The sequence below is a fragment of the Thamnophis sirtalis genome, unplaced genomic scaffold, assembly GCF_051295495.1.
Source record: "Thamnophis sirtalis isolate CommonGarterSnake01/CBP01778 unplaced genomic scaffold, rThaSir2_p1.2 scaffold_10, whole genome shotgun sequence".
Classification (NCBI taxonomy): Eukaryota; Metazoa; Chordata; class Lepidosauria; order Squamata; family Natricidae; genus Thamnophis; species Thamnophis sirtalis.
In genome coordinates this window covers 58,383,898-58,402,724 of record NW_028261390.1, presented here as the reverse complement: position 1 = coordinate 58,402,724, position 18,827 = coordinate 58,383,898, and the positions used below count along the sequence as shown (strand labels likewise).

Sequence of the window (18,827 nt, the reverse complement as noted above, 5' to 3'; positions counted from 1 at the left end):
CAGAACTGTCCAGAAAGCGGCCAAGCGCCTCCTGTGTCCATTTAAATACTTTTGCTGAAGACGCGGAAGGAAAAGGGTTAAATGTTTTCCTACTGGTTGCCCCAGGGAGGCCCGTTTGCAATTGCTGCTCTTTTTCTGCCGGCACCACTTTTCTTATTTCAGGTTGAAGCATTCCTTTTTTTCCCCCCTTCGGGGCAGGTTCTTTGAACCCTAAGCAGATTACTGGAGGCGTGTGAAGGACAGGGCGAGGAGGTGCCTTCCGGGGAAGAGATTTGGCTCCAAAATAGGACGCTAAGCGCCTTTCGCCTGGGCCCTTAATTTGATTACCTAGGCAGCGCCAGCGCACCAGGCGGTACCAGCCGAGACGGGCTGCGGCTGGCTGCTCTCTCTCTCTCTTTCTCTCTCGGGAGGGGAGGCAGCAGCCGGGCGGCCAAACGAGGAGTCACCAAAGCGACTGTTGCAAAAATGGAAGCGCCCGCGAAGCCGTGAGAGGAAAAGGAACGCCTTTTTTTTAATCAAGACCCAGCTTTGCCTTCGTTTCCATGACAGTTATTAGGTAACAGAGACATTGAATTGTCTCCCACAATGCTCCGGAGAAACGACTGGGGGGTGGGGAAGAAGTTGCTCCTCCAGTGACAAAGCGGCGGAGTTCCGACTCCGGAGAGCAGGAACTCTGCCTCTTCAGAGAAATTACAAACTCCGGGAATATTCTGCCTTTTTTATCGGCCGCCTCTCCTGCGCTCTGCCTGAAAGTCACGGGCAGGGCTGCTGCTGCTGCTGGTGGTGGTGGTTGCTTTCCTTCCGCCCCCTCCCCTCGAAAGAAATCTTCAGAATCGCTGCGCTGCTTTTCGCAAGGCACCGGCTTCGGCGACGCGAGGGATATGAACAATTTTCCAGGTGGGCTACTGAGAGGGAGTGAAGCTGAAAGACGTCCAATCAGGCTTAGGCAACCCACAGCCTTGTCCAAATGCCTCTCCGGCGGATCTCGGTAATCCCAGCGCAGGAGACCACCAGCAATGGGAGAAGTTCCATAGGTAGAAACAAAGAGAAGAACAGGGAAGTCGAGGTAAGAGGAGGTTTTTGGTTTTGGTTGAAACAGGTTGACAAAGAATGGTTGGGAAGGGCGAGGGAGGAGGTGGGAATACCCCTGTTTACTCAACAGGAAGAATTGGGATGGGGAATATCCCTTCCTCTATCCAATATATGGTTGCAATGCTGAAATGCTGTCTTCGGGTGCTTTCCTAATAAGGGCTTCTCCTATGCAAGCTCCTTCCCCCCTCCCCACATTAAGGGGAGCAATAAGCACTTGTGTAGGGGACAACATTAAAAAAATGTGAACTGTCAAGCTTTGTTTGTACGTTTTGAAAGGACACTTTTGCAGGAAAAGGGGGGGGTTACAGAGGAAGAAACACAGACCGTTGGTTCTGCAAACAATAGAGACTGTTCTTTCTGTGTTTTCAGATGACATGCAAAAAGTCAACCGAGCATCTTCTTCATAGACGATAGGGGAAATGTCTCAAAAGAGGATTGTATCAAAATATCTTCATTGCAAGGATAGGCATTCAGACAATAATAGCATCAGTCTACCAAATTTTCTGAACCGCACAATTTATTATTTCTTCTGAGTTGCCCTTGTTTTTCATCCCATTGTTTCCTTTCTTTTAGAGGGGGGAAAAAGACACCCCCCTCCCCAATCCTGTCATTGTTTATTAGGACATTCTGGATATCTAAGTATCTAGCAGCCTATACATCATATTTGTAGAAAACATGTGTTGTAGCAATGATCTCGGTTCATCTAAGAAAAGTAAATTTTATAAAGGTGGTTCAGGCTGAAGGCTTTAATGCTATGTGGAGAAGAAGCTGCTTGCTTTTTTTTTAATTACACTGTCTTGTAAACATTCCTAATTGACCTTTAACATACATTTTCAATTGTGAATGAATGTGACTCAGAACAGAACAAATGGGGATATTTAATAGAAGAAGATTTCCTGCATTTTCTATTGGTGTCCTATTACAGCTCTTTTTCATAGTTTATATGATTTATTTCTCAATTCCAGAGAGCAATTTATGCACTAGTATAAAATAGCAGGTGATTTACTGACTCCTGACTTAAATTTTGTCATATGCCAGTTGGCTTGTTTCTAATATAGAGATTATGAGTCCCATTTTCAGCTACAAACATTCTTAGGTTTCTCACAAAAAAAAACCTGTTTTCCCCAGTTAGACCAGGTGTGGTCATGATATTAAAAAAGTACTGATGATTGTAAAGTATATTCGAGTTTCACTTACTGAGAATCAACTGAGAATCAACAAGGGAAAAGGTGTCTAAGAAAATAAAACAATTACACAGATCCTGATTGAATAAAAAGTTAATATCGTATCATACATTTACATAGATAATATGGAAGTACGAATTACATAAGTAATTTGATACCCATAAACTGTCTATAAGGTTCACAAAATTAGTATTGATCAACTTCCATTATTGAGCACTAGAACATTCCCCAAAAGTTTTTCCTTATTATTTTATTTTGAAAGGAACATTTAATTTGGAAATATTTATTTTGGGAAGCTTGAGATGCTTGTATACATATACAGTATAGCTATACTGTATCATCTCATGGTGGGACAACAGAAGTTATTCAGGAAGATTTAGAAATATAATGCAATAAAACATTGAAAATTAATTTTCTTCTTTTTTGTAGGAATGACAGGTTTTAATAAACTTCATCAATTAAAAAAATGTGTGGCAAGGCTGTCATATGGTATTTTGAATTTCTTGCCTGTTTACTTGCTGCACTACAACAATGTCTGTATAATATCAGTAAGAATAGAGAATTCTTTGTATTTTCAATCTAGAATTAAGTTTAGTTCAGGAATACAAAAAGCCTTTATACAACCTTTGTTTGAACAAATGCCACAATCTTGACTCCCACATTTTCCGAGAAGTAGCCCCTTTCTACCTTCAAAGACAAAGAAATAATCTTCAAGCTATATTATACTTTGCCTTACATAGTTTTCTAAGCTGCACCTCAGTTTATTCCTTGTGCTTGCAGGTTTAGAGTCTGTTTTTATGCTATCTCATACAAAGGAGTATATTTAACAAATCATTGCATTTTAACTGCATTAGAGAATGCTTAAATAAAATCATGTGCTTTTATTTTAATATAGGACTGTAACTGAAAATTGATGAGTTGCTTCTGCATTCTTACCCCTCAAACTCTTATCAGATTATGCTTGAGGCTATGTAGTTCAAGATCCATTTTCTTCACTGTCCCAAAGGTGCTTTTTCAAAAGGCAACTGGACTTTCTTGGTTTTTTCCCCCCTTGAAGATAGTCAACATCCAAGACGTTTCTTTAGTTCTGATTGAATGGTGGAGGATAGAAGATTTATGTTCCTTATTTATAAATCCTTCCATCCTCCACCATTCAGTCAAAACTGAAGAAGTGATGAGAAGCGAAATGTTTTCAAGGGAAAACAAAAAAGTCCAGATGCCTTTTGAAAAAGCATCTTTGGAACCACTGTGACCTGGTTAACTGAGAATCTCCATAGACATTTTTTTCAATGTCTTTATTTGGATGACATCAGTAGATTCCAGCTTGACCAATTTAAAACACTATTTTTTCATCGGTATAAATGATCTCATAGTCATCTTTCCGTTTCACGTTTTCATACTTTTAAAATATATATCATAATAAGGGTTCCTGTCTTTAAGTGAAAGCCTAATCTAGATTTTTTGCTTTCTAATGGATCTTAAACTTTTATCATCAGGAAATTCTTTCCATATAAATTTGTCTTCCAAAGAAATCTTTTACACTGAAAATTCTTAGATTATGCTCTAAACTGCTTTCTCTAATTTGGTGTCAACAAAATATATTAAACTCTCAAAAATCCCAGTCAGCAGAGATTTGGATTATGAAAATTGTACAGTAGAGGAACTCAAGCCTGGGGAAATGCCATGTCCCCAAATCAAAGAGATTTGCTTACTTTCTGGAGAATGTTGGAAAGCCTAATGGAACTTACTCTGATCTGAAGAAATTTCGAATAAAAATTATAATTTGTGTTTTCGTGAAGGATAGATTGCTTTCTTAGAAAATTTTTGTCTGAAATTAAAAATCTTTTCTTTGGGAAGTTTCCTTCAAGTCTCTCTATGAAACCTTCCTCCACTAGTTTTCTTCTACTTATTGTAAACATAACCATTTTAACAATTTGAAACTCAAAATACTTGTGCTTAACTTATGTAAGGAACACTTAAGTTTTGTTGCATATTCTCTCTCTCTTGGTCCTTTAGCTTCTTCTTGGATCTCAATCCCCTCCCCGCACCCCATGTGTTTGTGTGTGTTTATATATGCATGCTGTTTTATTATTCTTGCAAAATGTAGAACATTCTTTGATGGAGCTGAAGTAAGAAAATATTAATTGCTGCTCTTTAGTTTATGATGAACTGTAGCTTTTTCCCCCTAACTGCTTGGCTTACTAATGAGACCCAACATCAGTTACTGTAGATTGAATATTTTAAAGTGCCTTTTGAAAAGTAAATGATATATATTCCAGTACATGAATATTAACAAAATTCACCAATGATGTAGTTTGAATATAAAATACTGTTTGGAAAGTTTGTAAGTCTTACTAGAAGGCTATGCAAGACCTATTTGGCCAAATGTTTCCCTCAAAACTATGGCTGCTTATTTATATTTTGCAATTGGAACTTGGTGACTGAAAATCAAATTTCTCAAAATTTAGCAGAAGAGATTATACTTCAAGAATTCTGTAATTTACCTACCTAGCATGGAGAAAGAAATGATAAAAAGTCATAAAATGGGTTGAGAGTCATTGTCTCTCATCTTAACTTGCCAGATGGAATTACATTAAATGGAGTCAAGTATTAGTACTCAAAAGGTTACATAATGTAGGAGAAATTACATTTAAGGTGCATGATCAATGGTTTATTTAGCTTTCCCAGCATACACCATTTAAGATTTGTATCCCTTTACAACTGTTACTGAAAGTATGGGGAAAAAGTTTGAGACTTAAAAAGAAAGTACATGTCTGAAATATTTTGGGTGATATAATAAAATACTGATAAAACATTTGGAAAATAATCTTACCTTTTTCATTTGATAGAACGTTGGGTAGAATAATTCTGAAGGAATCATATAAGATATCAATTGATTTGAAGAACAGCAAACTTTAAGTGAAATATGTAGCTTAATTTACATCAAAAGAATTTGAAATTTATCTAATCTAGAAATAAATATATTGAATTGTTTATTTAAAAGTTTAGCTTTTAAAATCAGTAATATTAAATTTTTCATAACTTACTACCTGAGCACACCAATATGAATAATTTCAGCACATTGGACAGCTATCATGGTTTACTATGTATTGCAGTGATGTATATTGCGTTGTAATATTTCGAGCTTATAATATTTAAAATTTTGGTAAGCTTTTATTTATGAAGAAACCATATGTGAAAAAGATGGAAAAGGGCAGAAGGAACATTTCAAATTACTACAATTATTGAGAAAAGTATTTCATGAAAGTAGTTTATTGCAGAGCACAATTTGGAAAATAATTGTTTTTAAGGGAGGAAATTGGGAGTGATTTGACTATATGTTACATCCCTCTTCAAATATAACAATAGATGCTCAGCATTTTTTGATAATTGTATAAAATTTGAGAAACTTTCTTAAAGTTCCATCAAGGTGGTGATCAATGCTAGAGAGCTTCCAAAAAGATATATTTCTGTTCCATGCACTTCTGAGGAAGTGGGGTGGGGGGAGATTCAGTCAACATAAAAAATAGAATTTATAGTCTTGACTTTTGACTGTAGTAGATATTATATGTCCTCATAAGTCTATTAGGCTTTTTGCCTCTTAAGTTTTAGGATAAAGAACATCGATTCTATTTACACTTAGGTCTTTGTGTCTTATATTTAATTGGTGAATTTGTTCCAGTGCAATAACTGTTATGCAAAATATGGTAGAACAGAAACAGTATGACATTCATTTTTGCTAATGTCCTTTTTAGGTAATTTGAGCTGATGCAGATGATTAAAACTAGCACTAATAATTACAGTGCTTTTTTTTGTAGATTCTTGGTAGCTCATCTTTACATTGGATACTTTAGTGCATGTACTTAGTCTCTTCATAAAGAAATCAACATCTGTGTTCATTTTGTATAAGTTTATTGTAAGGTTTAAACAGTCAGTAAAACTACTATATAAAAATTAATGCAATTTTGCAGTCAACTGCACAACTTGTATAGAAGGAAAAGGAAACATCCATCCATTCCACCATTATATTATCCCAAGCAATATAAAGCAAAACAATTTATTCATAAATGTTCACACAAGGAAGCCCAGAGAGAATATACAGAGTCTTCAGTGAACATCTAAAGGACACTGGTTTAAAAGGGGTAAATATTCCAGACAGAAAGGAAGTAGTCACAAGGACTATCAATTTTTAAAATCCATGGAAATTGAACATCTGCATTGATACAATTCTTATGAGAATTTATAATCATTTGTTTTTAAAAACTAAAGAAATAGTTTTTGGCCAAGTGGTTGTAGGTTATGTTCATAGAAAAAGTTGTACATTGGTGTAGATATTAGCTATAAAAACTGCATATTTGGACACATATGTCTCCAAAACTGCATTTTGATAAACAAAATAGATAGAGGGAATATTACAGACTCAATTTACAGGTCCCTGGGTTAAGATGCTGTTGTAGAAACTAGGAGACTTGAGCTCTAGACCTCCCTTAGGTATGAAAACCAGCTGGGTGACTTTGGCCAAGTTATAAGAGGTTAATAATGTGGAAAAAATATTCACAATGCTGAATGATGACTGCAGAATATATTAGATCCATGATGGTGAACCTATGGCATGTGTGCCACAGGTGACACGCAGAGCCATTTATCCGGGCACGCTGGCCAGCTGAGTTTGGCCTTCTTGTGAGGCCATTTTTTTGCCCTCCAGAGGCTTCAGGAGCTTCCAGGGCAAACCGGAAGTTTAGGAACGTACTGCTGGTTTGCTTGTAGGGCCGCTTTTAGCCCTCCATAGCCTTCAAGAGGCTTTCCTGAGGGCTCCGGAGGGCAAAAAAATGACCCTACAAGCAAACTGGATGTCACTTCCTGGTTGCTCATAGGGCCAGTTTTAGCCCTCCGAAGCCTTCAGGAGGCTTCCTTGAAGGCTCTGGAGGGCAAAAAATGACTCTACGAGCAACCAGGAAGTGACATCCAGTTTGCTTGTAGGGTCATTTTTTTGCCCTCCGGAGTTCCGGTTTGCTCGTAGAGTCCTTTTTCTCCTCTGGAACCTTCAGGGAAACCTCTGGAAGGCCCCTATAGGCTCTGGAGGACGAAAAAGGGCCCTGCCCTCCGGAGCCTTCAGGAAGGCCTCCTGAAGACCTCTGAAGGCTTCAGAGGGCTAAAATTGGAAGCAAACCTACATAGCAAACCGGAAGTCTGTTCCTGAACTTCCATTGGGGCATTTTTTCACTCTCCGGAGGCTTCAGGGAAGCTCCTGACGCCTCTGGAGAGCCTCCGGATGGGGGCGGGAAGGCTGTTTTCGCCCTCCCCAGGCTCCTATAAAGCCTCTGGAGCCTGGAGGGCGCGAAAAAAGCACACCAAAAATGGGGCTGGAGTGCTGGCCATGCGCGCATGCGCACTGGGGTTGTGTGCATAGCATTATGGGTGTGGCACACCGGTGCACGACCCTTCTGGGCTTCCTCCACTTTTGGCTCATGGCTAGAAAAGGTTCACTATCACTGTATTAGATGATTATAATGGTGAATAAAAATTGTAATGGTAATCATGTGACAAACTGTTGGCTTTTTTTGTGTTTTCAAATATTTTCAGATTCTTATTTTAGACTGTCAATCAGAGTACATGTAGCAGATCGAAGGCTCTTAGCAAATATTGCTGGTCTATACTAGAGACAGAATGTGTCGGTGTTCTGGTCCCAGATTTCTTTGAGGCTTATGTCATCTTCTTATCTTCTTTATCTTCTTTCACAATTTACAACCTTCTATATCCTTGAAGGCTGTCTACATACATAGGGACTCCATAAATATATTCTGAATTGATGGATAGTCCCATTGGTATAGATATTTTCCACTGGACACACTCACCTTTTTAAAATGGAGAACCATATGGGGAGAATAAACTTCACAGATTGCCTGAACATGATTGAAAATCCTAAACATAATTACTTGAGGGGTTTTACTCAAGAGGGTGTTCATGAGGTCTCTTGTCCTTGTAGAACCATAGGCTTATAGGATGATCTACATACTAAACCTGTTTAATACAGCAGCATCTGATAGTAATAACACTTAGACTTATATACCGCTTCACAGTGCTTTACAGTCCTCCTATAAAGCCCTACATGGCATCGGACCTGGGTACCTGAGAGACCGCCTCCTGCCGATTACCTCCCATAGACCGTTCAGATCTCACAGGTTAGGTCTCCTCCGGATTCCATCCGCCAGCCAATGTCGGCTGGCGACCCCCCGGGGGAGAGCCTTCTCTGTTGCAGCTCCAGCCCTCTGGAATGATCTCCCTGTCGAGATCCGGACCCTTATGACCCTCCCGGCTTTCCGCAAAGCCACCAAGTCCTGGCTGCTCCAGCAGGCCGGGGGGCCTGTGAAACATCCAGCCCCGCGGAAATTGTGAATGTTGCGGTTTTGTTTTTAAAGTGTTGTCTTTGTCTAGTCTTCCCCCTTCCCTTGTCTATTGTGAGCCGCCCGGAGTCCTTCGGGAGTGGGTGGCATACAAGACAAATAAATACAATACAATACAATACTCTCTAAGCATATTGCCCCCAACAATCTGAGTCCTCATTTTGCCTGGTTTTGTCTTTTTTGCCACAGTCGGTGGCTGTGAACTATTTTTGCTTCCAAGAAGTGAATGAGAAGGTACATAGAAACATTAGTTTGATAAACACAAACACTGAGATAATCAAAGTCTAGAATTAGACTTTGTATCAGTATTAGACATTGTTAAGAACAGATTCTTTTCTTCTAGGGTCATCATCCTTTCTTTTTTTTCCCTTACTCATGTTTGTGTTATCAAACAATAGAGCTTGGAGCCTTTTAATGTACTTTTAAACTACTTTTTGGTTACTGTCTGAATGGATTTGCTTTTTAAAAAAATAAATAATACCTTTTGGGCAGGGTATTAATTTTTTCCATTGACGTGCAATATTTTATCTATGAAGAATTTTTGAAACAGACTTTTAAAAACCTTCAATTTTAAATCCACATCAGACAAAGTAGAGCTTTAATCTTAATATGTTAAATTTAATAATTAAATTAATTCCGTAGTTGCTTATCTTCCCAATAAACACTGTATTGTTGGCTAACTTACATAGAATGTGGTGGCTAACAGTTGAAATACTTTGATGGCACGTGATCATCACCATTAGCCGAGGTGGCGCAGTGGTTAGGGTGCAGTACTGCAGGCCACTTCAGCTGACTGTTATCTGCAGTTCAGCGGTTCTAATCTCACCAGCTCAAGGTTGACTCAGCCTTCCATCCTTCCGAGGTGGGTGAAATGAGGACCCAGACTGTGGGGGTGATATGCTGACTCTGTAAACCGCTTAGAGAGGGCTGAAAGCCCTATGAAGCGGTATATAAGTCTAACTGTTATTGCTATTGCTATTATATAAGAATCTCTTGACAATATAGCACTATAATTTGCTTATTTTGACATTGTACGGCAGCTGTCCCCAACCTTTTGGGCACTAGGGATTGGTGGTGAGCAGATACATTTTTCTGCAGACCGAAGGAGCTGTCATTTTGTATGCTGCCTGCATCCCACGAATGGGGCGTTGCTTGTTCGTGTGGCCTGGTTTCTGGAATGTCATGGACCAGTGCTGGTCTATGGACTGGGGATTGGGGACTCCTGTTGTACAGTCAATAATTTAGCATTAAAAAAAAATTGGAAACTTTTTACTATTCAATATTTAAATAAAATGTCAGTGAAATATCATCAACTCTATTGCATGTTTATGAGATTAATGCTTCAATCCTATTAAGTCATCTTAATAATAATAGTGTTGGAAAATTAATGTTATACATAAAAATGTCAAGGAAAGGGAAAATCAGTGCACAGCAATTACACTTGACTTCTACATTATTATTTCAGTTAATAACTGGAAATTGTTGCTTTAACCCTGGCTTCTTTGAATTTTCTGAACTTTGGATAGCAAAACATCTCTCATCCTCAATCACAGGAATTTTTTAAATAGTTTGAAGTTCCAAGTGAAAGTTCTCAAACGGAGGTGCAAAATGTTCTTAAGGTGATACATCTTTGTTACTTTTAAAGTGAGAATGATTCTGCACAGTCTTTTTCCCACATTGTTTTTCTTAAAAAGAAAAGCTTTATATTATGCAGTAAGATTACTCAGTTGCTATTTCAATGAGAATTGGTTTGCGTTCTGTTATTGCATCTGAAGCCAAGGCTGCATAAAGCAAATGGTTTTTTGTATATAGACTTATCATAAAAGCAATGTTTAGCAAGAGAAAGTGTTAAAAGAAGACCATGGGAGATTAAAATATCATAACTGTTTCTTCAAATAAGTGTGACTGTCGACTATGCTATGTTCAGCAATGGATTTCTTAGTCCACAAAGGTAGAGAAATAGCAGAGTGGGCATTGTAACTGGACACATTCAAGATACAATTGGTTAACAAATTTAATAAGCCATAGTTTTAACATATAGCCAGTGGTGGGTTTCAAATTTTTTTAGAACCTCTTCTATAGGTGTGGCCTGCTTTGTGGGAGTGGCTTGCCAACCATGTGACTGGGTAGGAGTGGCTTGCCAGCCATGTGACTGAGTAGGAGTGGCTTGGCGATCATGTGACTGGGTGGGCGTGGCCAACCTGTAAAATGTGGTGAAAGTCACTTAACAACGCTCTTGCTTAGCAACCAAAATGTTGGCTCAGAAACTCATTTGAAGCACGCTAGTCTTAAAGCTGTCAAGTTACAAGACCCTTGCACCCCTAATCCTTTAGAAAAAAACCCCAGGGGTGGGGTTCAAACTTGATAGCTTTAAGACTTGGGGACTTCAACTCCCAGAATTCCTCCTCTCGCTCTTCATCTTGGTTTGGTTGGTTTGGTTTGGTTTATTGGATTTATATGCCGCCCTTCTCCCAAGGACTCAGGCGGCGTATAACATTAAAAAAAAAAACATATTGCAAAAGTTTTTAAAAAAATTAGATAGAATATTCAAAAAACAAACCTGATTAAGATTAACAATATTTTTTTAAAAAAATGATTAAAATTAACAATAATCAATCATTTATTTTATTTTGAGGAGCCAAGGTGGCGCAGTGGTTAAATGCAGCACTGCAGGCTACTTCAGCTGACTGCAGTTCTGCAGTTCGGCTGTTCAAATCTCACTGGCTCAGGGTTGACTCAGCCTTCCATCCTTCCGAGGTGGGTAAAATGAGGACCCAGATTGTTGTTGGGGGCAATATGCTAACTCTGTAAACCGCTTAGAGAGGGCTGAAAGCCGTATGAAGTGGTATATAAGTCTAACTGCTATTGCTATTGCTATTTGTTCAGGCCAAGCCAGCTTGCTGGAAAAGCCAACTTTTTAGGGCATGTCGGAAGGACCGGAGGTCGGGGATTATACGAAGCTCCGGGGGCAGCTCATTCCAGAGGGAAGGCGCTCCCACAGAGAAGGCTCTCCCCCTGGGGGTTGCTAGCCGACACTGTCTGGCTGACGGCACCCTGAGGAGGCCAACTTTGTGGGATCGCCCTGGACAGTGGGAGGCTACCGGCTACTTGATGATGTGCGGACGGGCAGGGGGAGGGGAGCTGGAACCAGTTCTAAACGGCACTGTAGATTTGTGGAACCTCTTCTATAGAAGAGGTTAGAACTGGCAGGAACCCACACCTGTATATAGCCATTACTCAATAAATTATAGTGAACTTTTTCAACGTGAGAATTGATTGCCAGATACAAAGAGATTGTAAAAATGGTGCCACAAAAACAAGGATAAGTAGAACTGTCTAATTATAATACTGGAAATGCTTATACACTGGACACCTTTGAAGCCTCTGCTTGCTCATTTAAATGGATAAATTTCAGTTATTCCTGTGCAAGGATTAAGTATACAGGGATAAGTAACAGAGAACATACTTGTTTGATATTTGTCCACAGTGACTTGTAAAATATTCCTTGGATTCTCATTTGTAATCAAAATAGTTTTGAGTTGTGTGGCTCTGTCAAAACAACTGTAACATCCCAGGGAAAGGTGCAGCTGCTGCATGGAGTTGCTGAGAGGTAACATGTACACCCTCTGTAGGCCCCAAAGCACCTTTTCTTCTTTGAAGCAGAAGTGCTGCGTAAGCTCTAAAATACACAAGAATAAGATCAGTGGTGGATTAAGGCTCACTGGTGTCCTAAGCACTGACAAATCTTGGTGCCTCCATCTTTTGTACATACTGTACAAATCTTCATTGGTTTTTCTTTCTCAACTTTGTGGTGCCTAGTGCCCTAAGCATGTGCTTAGTCTGCTTAATGGTTAATCCACCAATGAATAAGATGAGATGAATCCCCTTAAATATCCTTTTTTCAAGCTACTGTACATAGTCTCTATCCCACCACACATCTTTAGTTGGAATTTCATGTTGCTTTGAGAATAAAGTGTGTGTGGGGGGGGGGGAGGGAATCCTGTAACAGACTCAAAATAGGTATATCTTAGTTAAGAAGTAAAGAATACTCTCTTAAAGCTTTTCCTAAACTTTTAGTCCATCAGTTACATAATACAGAATAATTTGCTTTGGTGGTATTCAAATCCTCAAAAATGTTAAGTGTAGTCCTTGGCTATTAAACAGTGACTTATTATATTATTGGGATGCAGTGGCTCAGTGGCTAAGATGCTGAGCTTGTCGATCAGAAAGTTTGGTAGTTCAGCGGTTCAAATCCCTAGTGTCGCGTAACCAGTGGTGGGATTCAGCCAGTTCACACCACTTCGGGAGAACTGGTTGTTAACTTTCTGAACCATTTGGTGAACTGGTTGTTGGAAGAAATCATTAGGGCAGAGAACCAGTTGTTAAATTATTTGAATCCCACCACTGCATATAACTGAGTGAGTTCCCATTACTTGTCCCAGCTTTTGCCAAACTAGCAGTTCGAAAGCATGTAAAAATGCAAGTAGAAAAGTAGGAACCACCTTTGGTGGGAAGGTAACAGTGTTCTGTGCGCCTTTGGCATTTAGTCATGCCAGCCACATGACCATGGAAAGCGCTGGCTCTTCAGCTTTGAAACAGAGATGAGCACCGCCCCCTAGAGCCGGGAATGACTAGCACATATGTGCAAGGAGACCATTTATCTTACTCATTATGTTAAAAATAGAATTTGTTTTTGAACCAGTTGATTTGTTAGGATTATGTTTAAGGTGAGATGATCAGGCAAAGAAATATGGTAGCAATTTATGGTTCCCTGGAAAAGTTCTTTTCTCACATTTGAAAAAAACATGGGATGTCTGAACAATGCTAATCTCTTCCCTGTTGCTCATTATTCTACACTGTTGCTGTTATAATTCATCATGCATTCCTGCCTTATTTAAAATACTTAGCAGAACCATGCTTCCTTTCTACCTGGCAGGGTTGATCCTCTTTAAACTGCAATACTGCACTAATTTTCATCAGTTTGAACTGATCATACTATTCAAATAGATGAATAATTGATGGACCATCTTTGGATGATCCATGATTCATTTTCTTTATTCAGACTTATTCTGTGTTCTATTCTGTGACTGTGATCCTGAATTTATATTTTTATACTGTCTCCTGGGTTTGTCTCTGGATTGCATGCCCCTCTGCATCAGTCTGTGTATTGGAGACACCCCTTCTTAATGCAACCTTGTGAACCCACTAATTGGAGCAGAGAGACATCCACATCTTTCAAAAGCTTGACTCTGACACTGATCCTTTTTCTTGGTCTTCTCAGTATGAAAATACATGTACCCAAGGCATTACTGCCTTGATTTCCTTTGATCCAATGGCATTCATGCTCAAGTAAAAAAAAACAACCCAGTAAATTACTGTGAAGCAGCCAAGCTCATCCTTTGAAAATTGTGGCTGCCTCAAAGCTCTGAGTTATCATTTTAAAGAAATGCTTTGAATGTTTTTCAAAAACCAACATTAAATACTGTATCTTTTGTTTCTACTATTTGCCATGGTCTCCATCCATGATGGACTGGACATGTTTTACATGTTACATTTGTATATCTGCAGTTCAGATAGCCATCCTTAACAAAAAGTAAATCACTTTGATTTCATGTTTCTTTTGGCTCAATGTTAAAAACAAGACAGATGATTACACTAAAATGTTTAATTAGCTACAGTGGTGTAAAATTATGCACAGCATACAAGCTGAGACCTTCCAAATTATAGCTTCCTTATAAAGTGTAAGATACACAGTGTATATTTATAAATTAAGAATTCTGTCATTGTGGTATAATTTGTAATTAACCATTTAAAAACTAGCATGAATTGTGACACATGATTTTTTTGTTCTTTTTGTTCGTTTGAAGTCATCTGCTTTGCTTTATATAATCTGTTGTTTTGAAGTGCTTTATAAACTATACAATTATAAATTGCATGCCTTTCTATAAATGTTTTACTATAGTGAGTAGTTACAATAAAAGAACCTAAAATACTGGTTTAGGTAGTCTTCAACTTACAATAGTTTGTTCAAAGTTACAATAGCACTGAAAAAAGTGACAATGACCATTTCTCGCTTATGAACAGCAGCATCCCATGATCATGTGGTCAAAATTCAGAGTTTGGCAACTGACTCATATATGATGGTTGCGGTGCCCAGGGCCATGTGTCCATCTTTTGCAACCTTCTCACAAGCAAAGTCAATGGGGAAATCATTTACTTCACAACTAATTTAACATCTGCAGTGATTCATTTAAGAACTGTTGGAAGTAGGAGCTGACGTCACGATGACACGATGTGCGATCTTAGAGCCGCCAGATGGTCCTGGATGGTCCTTTTGGACCTAAACCATCCCGTAGAGACAATGATAGAGTAGAGTACGTCCTGCTGATCTCAGGGACACCGCAAAGTCCCTGATTGATCCAGGAGAAGCTCTTATTTCCGACGACAGAAACATAGCCATTGAAGCTGCTAAAGTTAGGACAGCTCCGGAATGGAAAGAAAGTGGAAAGAGAAAGTGCGTCAAATTGGTGAGAAAATTTTATTATCAGAAAAGGAACTACCTTTATCTTTTTTTTTCTTTTTCTTTTTATGGATAGATATTTTGCAAATGTTTCCTATTTTTTAAACTGAATGGATTAGTTTTTCTTTTTATATTTTTATTCTTTTTTATACCTATGGTTTAATTATTTTTTTTACAATGCTTGATTGGATTGTTTTTTTTCTCCATTTAAGAATCTTTTTTCTTTCAGTTTGGAACATAATTTTTTTTTTCATTTTTTTTTTTTTTCATTTTATTGAAAATTTATATGCCGCCCTTTTCCCTGAGGGGACTCAGGGCGGCTTACAACAGTGAAGGGAAGGGAGTGCAAGACAAGACTTAAAAAAGGAATCGTGATTAAAAGAAAATTGATCGTAAAACACAACATTCACTCAACATTCGGGCGGGGTGAGAGTAATCCTATCCCCAGGCCTGACGGGATAGCCAGTTCTTAACGGCTGTGCGGAAGGCCTGGACTGTGGTGAGGGTACGGATCTCCACGGGGAGGTTGTTCCATAATGTCGGAGCAGCAACTGAGAAGGCTCTCCTCCGCGTAGTCGCCAGTCGGCACTGACTGGCGGATGGAATTCGGAGGAGGCCTACTCTGTGCGATCTGATGGGACGCAGGGAGGTGATTGGCAGGAGGCGGTCTCTCAAATAGTCAGATCCACTACCATGGAGCGCTTTATAGGTGGTAAGTAAAACCTTGAAGTGCACCCGACGATCAACAGGTAGCCAGCGCAGCTCACGGAGGATTGGTGTTATATGGGCGAACCGTGGTGCGCCCATGATCACTCGCGCGGCCGCGTTCTGGACTAGCTGAAGTCGCCGGATGCTCCTCAAGGGCAGCCCCATGTAGAGCACATTGCAGTATTCCAGCCTAGAGATCACAAGGGCTCGAGTGACTGTTGTGAGAGCCTCCCGGTTCAGGTAGGGCCGCAACTGGCGCACCAGGCGAACCTGGGCAAATGCCCCCCTGGTCACAGCCGACAAGTGGTGGTCAAAACTCAGCTGTGGATCCAGGAGGACTCCCAAGTTGCGGACCCTATCTGAGGGGGATAAGTTTTGCCCCCCCAGCCTGATTGGTGGAACGTTAGCCAAATTTTTGGGAGGAAAACACAACAGCCACTCGGTCTTTTCCGGGTTGAGTACCAGTTTGTTAGCTCTCATCCAGTCTTTAACAGCCTCAAGGCCCCGGCTCATCACGTCCACCGCTTCATTGAGTTGGTACGGGGCGGACAGATACAACTGAGTATCGTCCGCATACTGGTGGTATTTTATCCCGTGCCTTCGAATGATCTCGCCCAGCGGTTTCATGTATATGTTAAACAGCAGGGGGGACAGAACCGAACCCTGCGGCACCCCATAGGTTAGGGGCCTCGGGGACGATCTCTCCCTCCCCACCAACACCGACTGCGACCTGTCCGAGAGGTAGGAGGAGAACCACTGTAAAACAGTGCCGCCCACCCCCACCTCCCGCAGTCGTCGCAGAAGGATACCATGGTCGATGGTATCGAAAGCCGCTGAGAGGTCGAGGAGAACCAGGATGGACGCATAGCCTCCATCTCTGGCTCTCCAGAGATCATCGGTCAATGCGACCAAAGCGGTTTCAGTGCTGTAACCGGGCCTGAAGCCAGACTGGAAGGGGTCAAGGTAGTTAGCTTCCTCCAAGGTACGCTGAAGCTGTAAGGCCACCACCTTCTCAACAACCTTCCCCAGAAAGGGGAGGTTGGAGACTGGACGATAGTTGTTAAGAACTGCTGGATCCAAGGACGGTTTCTTCAGGAGGGGCCTCACCACCGCCGCCTTCAGCGCGGTGGGGAGGTGTCCCTCCCGAAGAGAGGCGGTAACAACCGCCTGGATCCAGCCTCGTGTCACCTCTCTGCTGTTGGCAGTCAGCCAAGAGGGACACGGGTCCAGTACGCAGGTGGAGGAACTCACAGCTCGCATAGCCTTGTCCACATCCCCGGAGGCAACATCCTGAAACTCAACCCAGAGATGGTCTACCAAGTTATTCCCCTGTGTCCCGGCTGGATCTGCAGGGGTGGAGTCCAGTTCCGATCGAAACCGAGCAATTTTGTCCGCCAAGAACTGACTATATTCCTCAGCCTTACCCTGCAGGGGGTTCCCCGTCTCCCTCCTATTTAGGAGGGAGCGGGTTATCCTGAACAGGGCGGCTGGGCGAGACTCGGCGGACGCTACCAAGGAGGCAATGTGTGATCTTTTGGCGGTTCTCAATGCCCAAATATACTCCTTGGTGCAAGCTGTCAACAGTGCTCGGTTCGATACGGACCTATCGGATCTCCACCGGTGCTCTAGGCGTCTCCTCCGGCGCTTTATCTCGCGGAGCTCCTCGGTGAACCAAGGGGGTCTCCGCGAGCCGCTGACCCGGAGGGGCCGTAGTGGCGCAATTCGGTCTAGAGACTCTGATGCCGCCGAGTGCCAGGCCGCAGCAATAGTCTCCGCCGAACTGTGGGCGAGAGCATCTGGAATGACCCCAAGCTCCGTCTGGAACCTAACAGGGTCCATCAGTCGCCTGGGGCGGAACCACCTGGTCGGTTCCTCCTCCCTACGGTGGGGGTTTGGCCTCCGGAAGTCTAGCCTCAGTAGGTAGTGGTCTGACCACGACAGGGGAATGATCTCATTTCCCCTCAGACCAAGATCATAACTCCACTGCTCCGAGAGGAATACGAGGTCGAGTGTATGTCCTGCCAAGTGGGTAGGGCCTCGAATTACCTGGGTCAGGCCCATGGCTGTCATGGAGGCCATGAACTCCTGCGCTCCATCAGAGTGTTCACCGAGCGAAGGCAGATTGAAGTCCCCCAGAACCATCAGTCTAGGGAACTCAACTGCTAGCTCGGCTATTGACTCGAGGAGCGCAGGGAGGGCCGCTGCAACGCAGTTGGGAGGCAGGTACGTTAGCAGCAAACCCGCTTGACCCTTGAGGTCCAACTTCACTAGCAAGGACTCACACCCGACAAGCTCCGGAGCAGGGATCCTACGAGGAGCTAAAGACTCCCGGACTACAATAGCCACACCGCCACCCCTTCCCTGGGCTCTCGGCTGATGAAGCACCTGAAACCCGTCTGGGCACAGCTCTACGAGGGGGACTCCTCCCTCCGTGCCCAGCCATGTTTCAGTAATACATGCCAGGTCTGCCCCCTCGTCTACAATCAAGTCCCGGACGAGGGGAGCCTTATGGATAACAGACCTGGCATTTAGCGACAGCAGCCTGAGACCAGGGTAAAGATATAAAGAGGAATACAAAGAGGGTAGTAACAACAGAGGGAAAAGAAGTAACACTGCCACTTAGAGGCTGGAGACTTGGAAACGTTGTTGTTTTTTCTCTTTGATCATTTGACACTTCAAGGCTTTTCAGCTTGTTTATTGAGAGTGATAATCGGAAGAACACAGGTTGTTTATACATGTGTTCTTCGGGAGTTTTATCAGTAACTGGATTAGAGGGAAGACAAAGCCTTGACTTGAAAGATTATAATGAATTTGCTTGAAATCTAATAAAAAGCCTTGAATGCTATAGTGGCAGTGTTTACAAGTTGGAAGAATGATGCAACAGGAAAAAGAAATTTTAACATTGCAAATGATTATATT

At 41.5% G+C, this 18,827-nt stretch overlaps 1 protein-coding gene across 3 annotated transcripts in view; it reads left to right on the top strand.

Annotated features, from left to right (window-relative positions):
* The first annotated feature begins 254 nt into the window (after positions 1-254).
* Positions 255-18,827, top strand: part of MARCHF1 (membrane associated ring-CH-type finger 1) — a 125,860-nt gene continuing 107,287 nt past the window's right edge. Inside the window, exon 1 of one of the 3 annotated variants that reach the window (XM_087724676.1) lies at positions 255-1,066. Coding sequence is in view for 1 of the 3 variants with exons in the window: in XM_087724677.1 (XP_087580803.1) it covers positions 968-1,066 (99 nt within the window). In the remaining 2 variants the exon portion in view is untranslated. The remainder of the gene's footprint in view (positions 1,067-18,827) is intronic. The other 2 variants (XM_087724677.1, XM_087724678.1) reach the window with 2 other exon arrangements.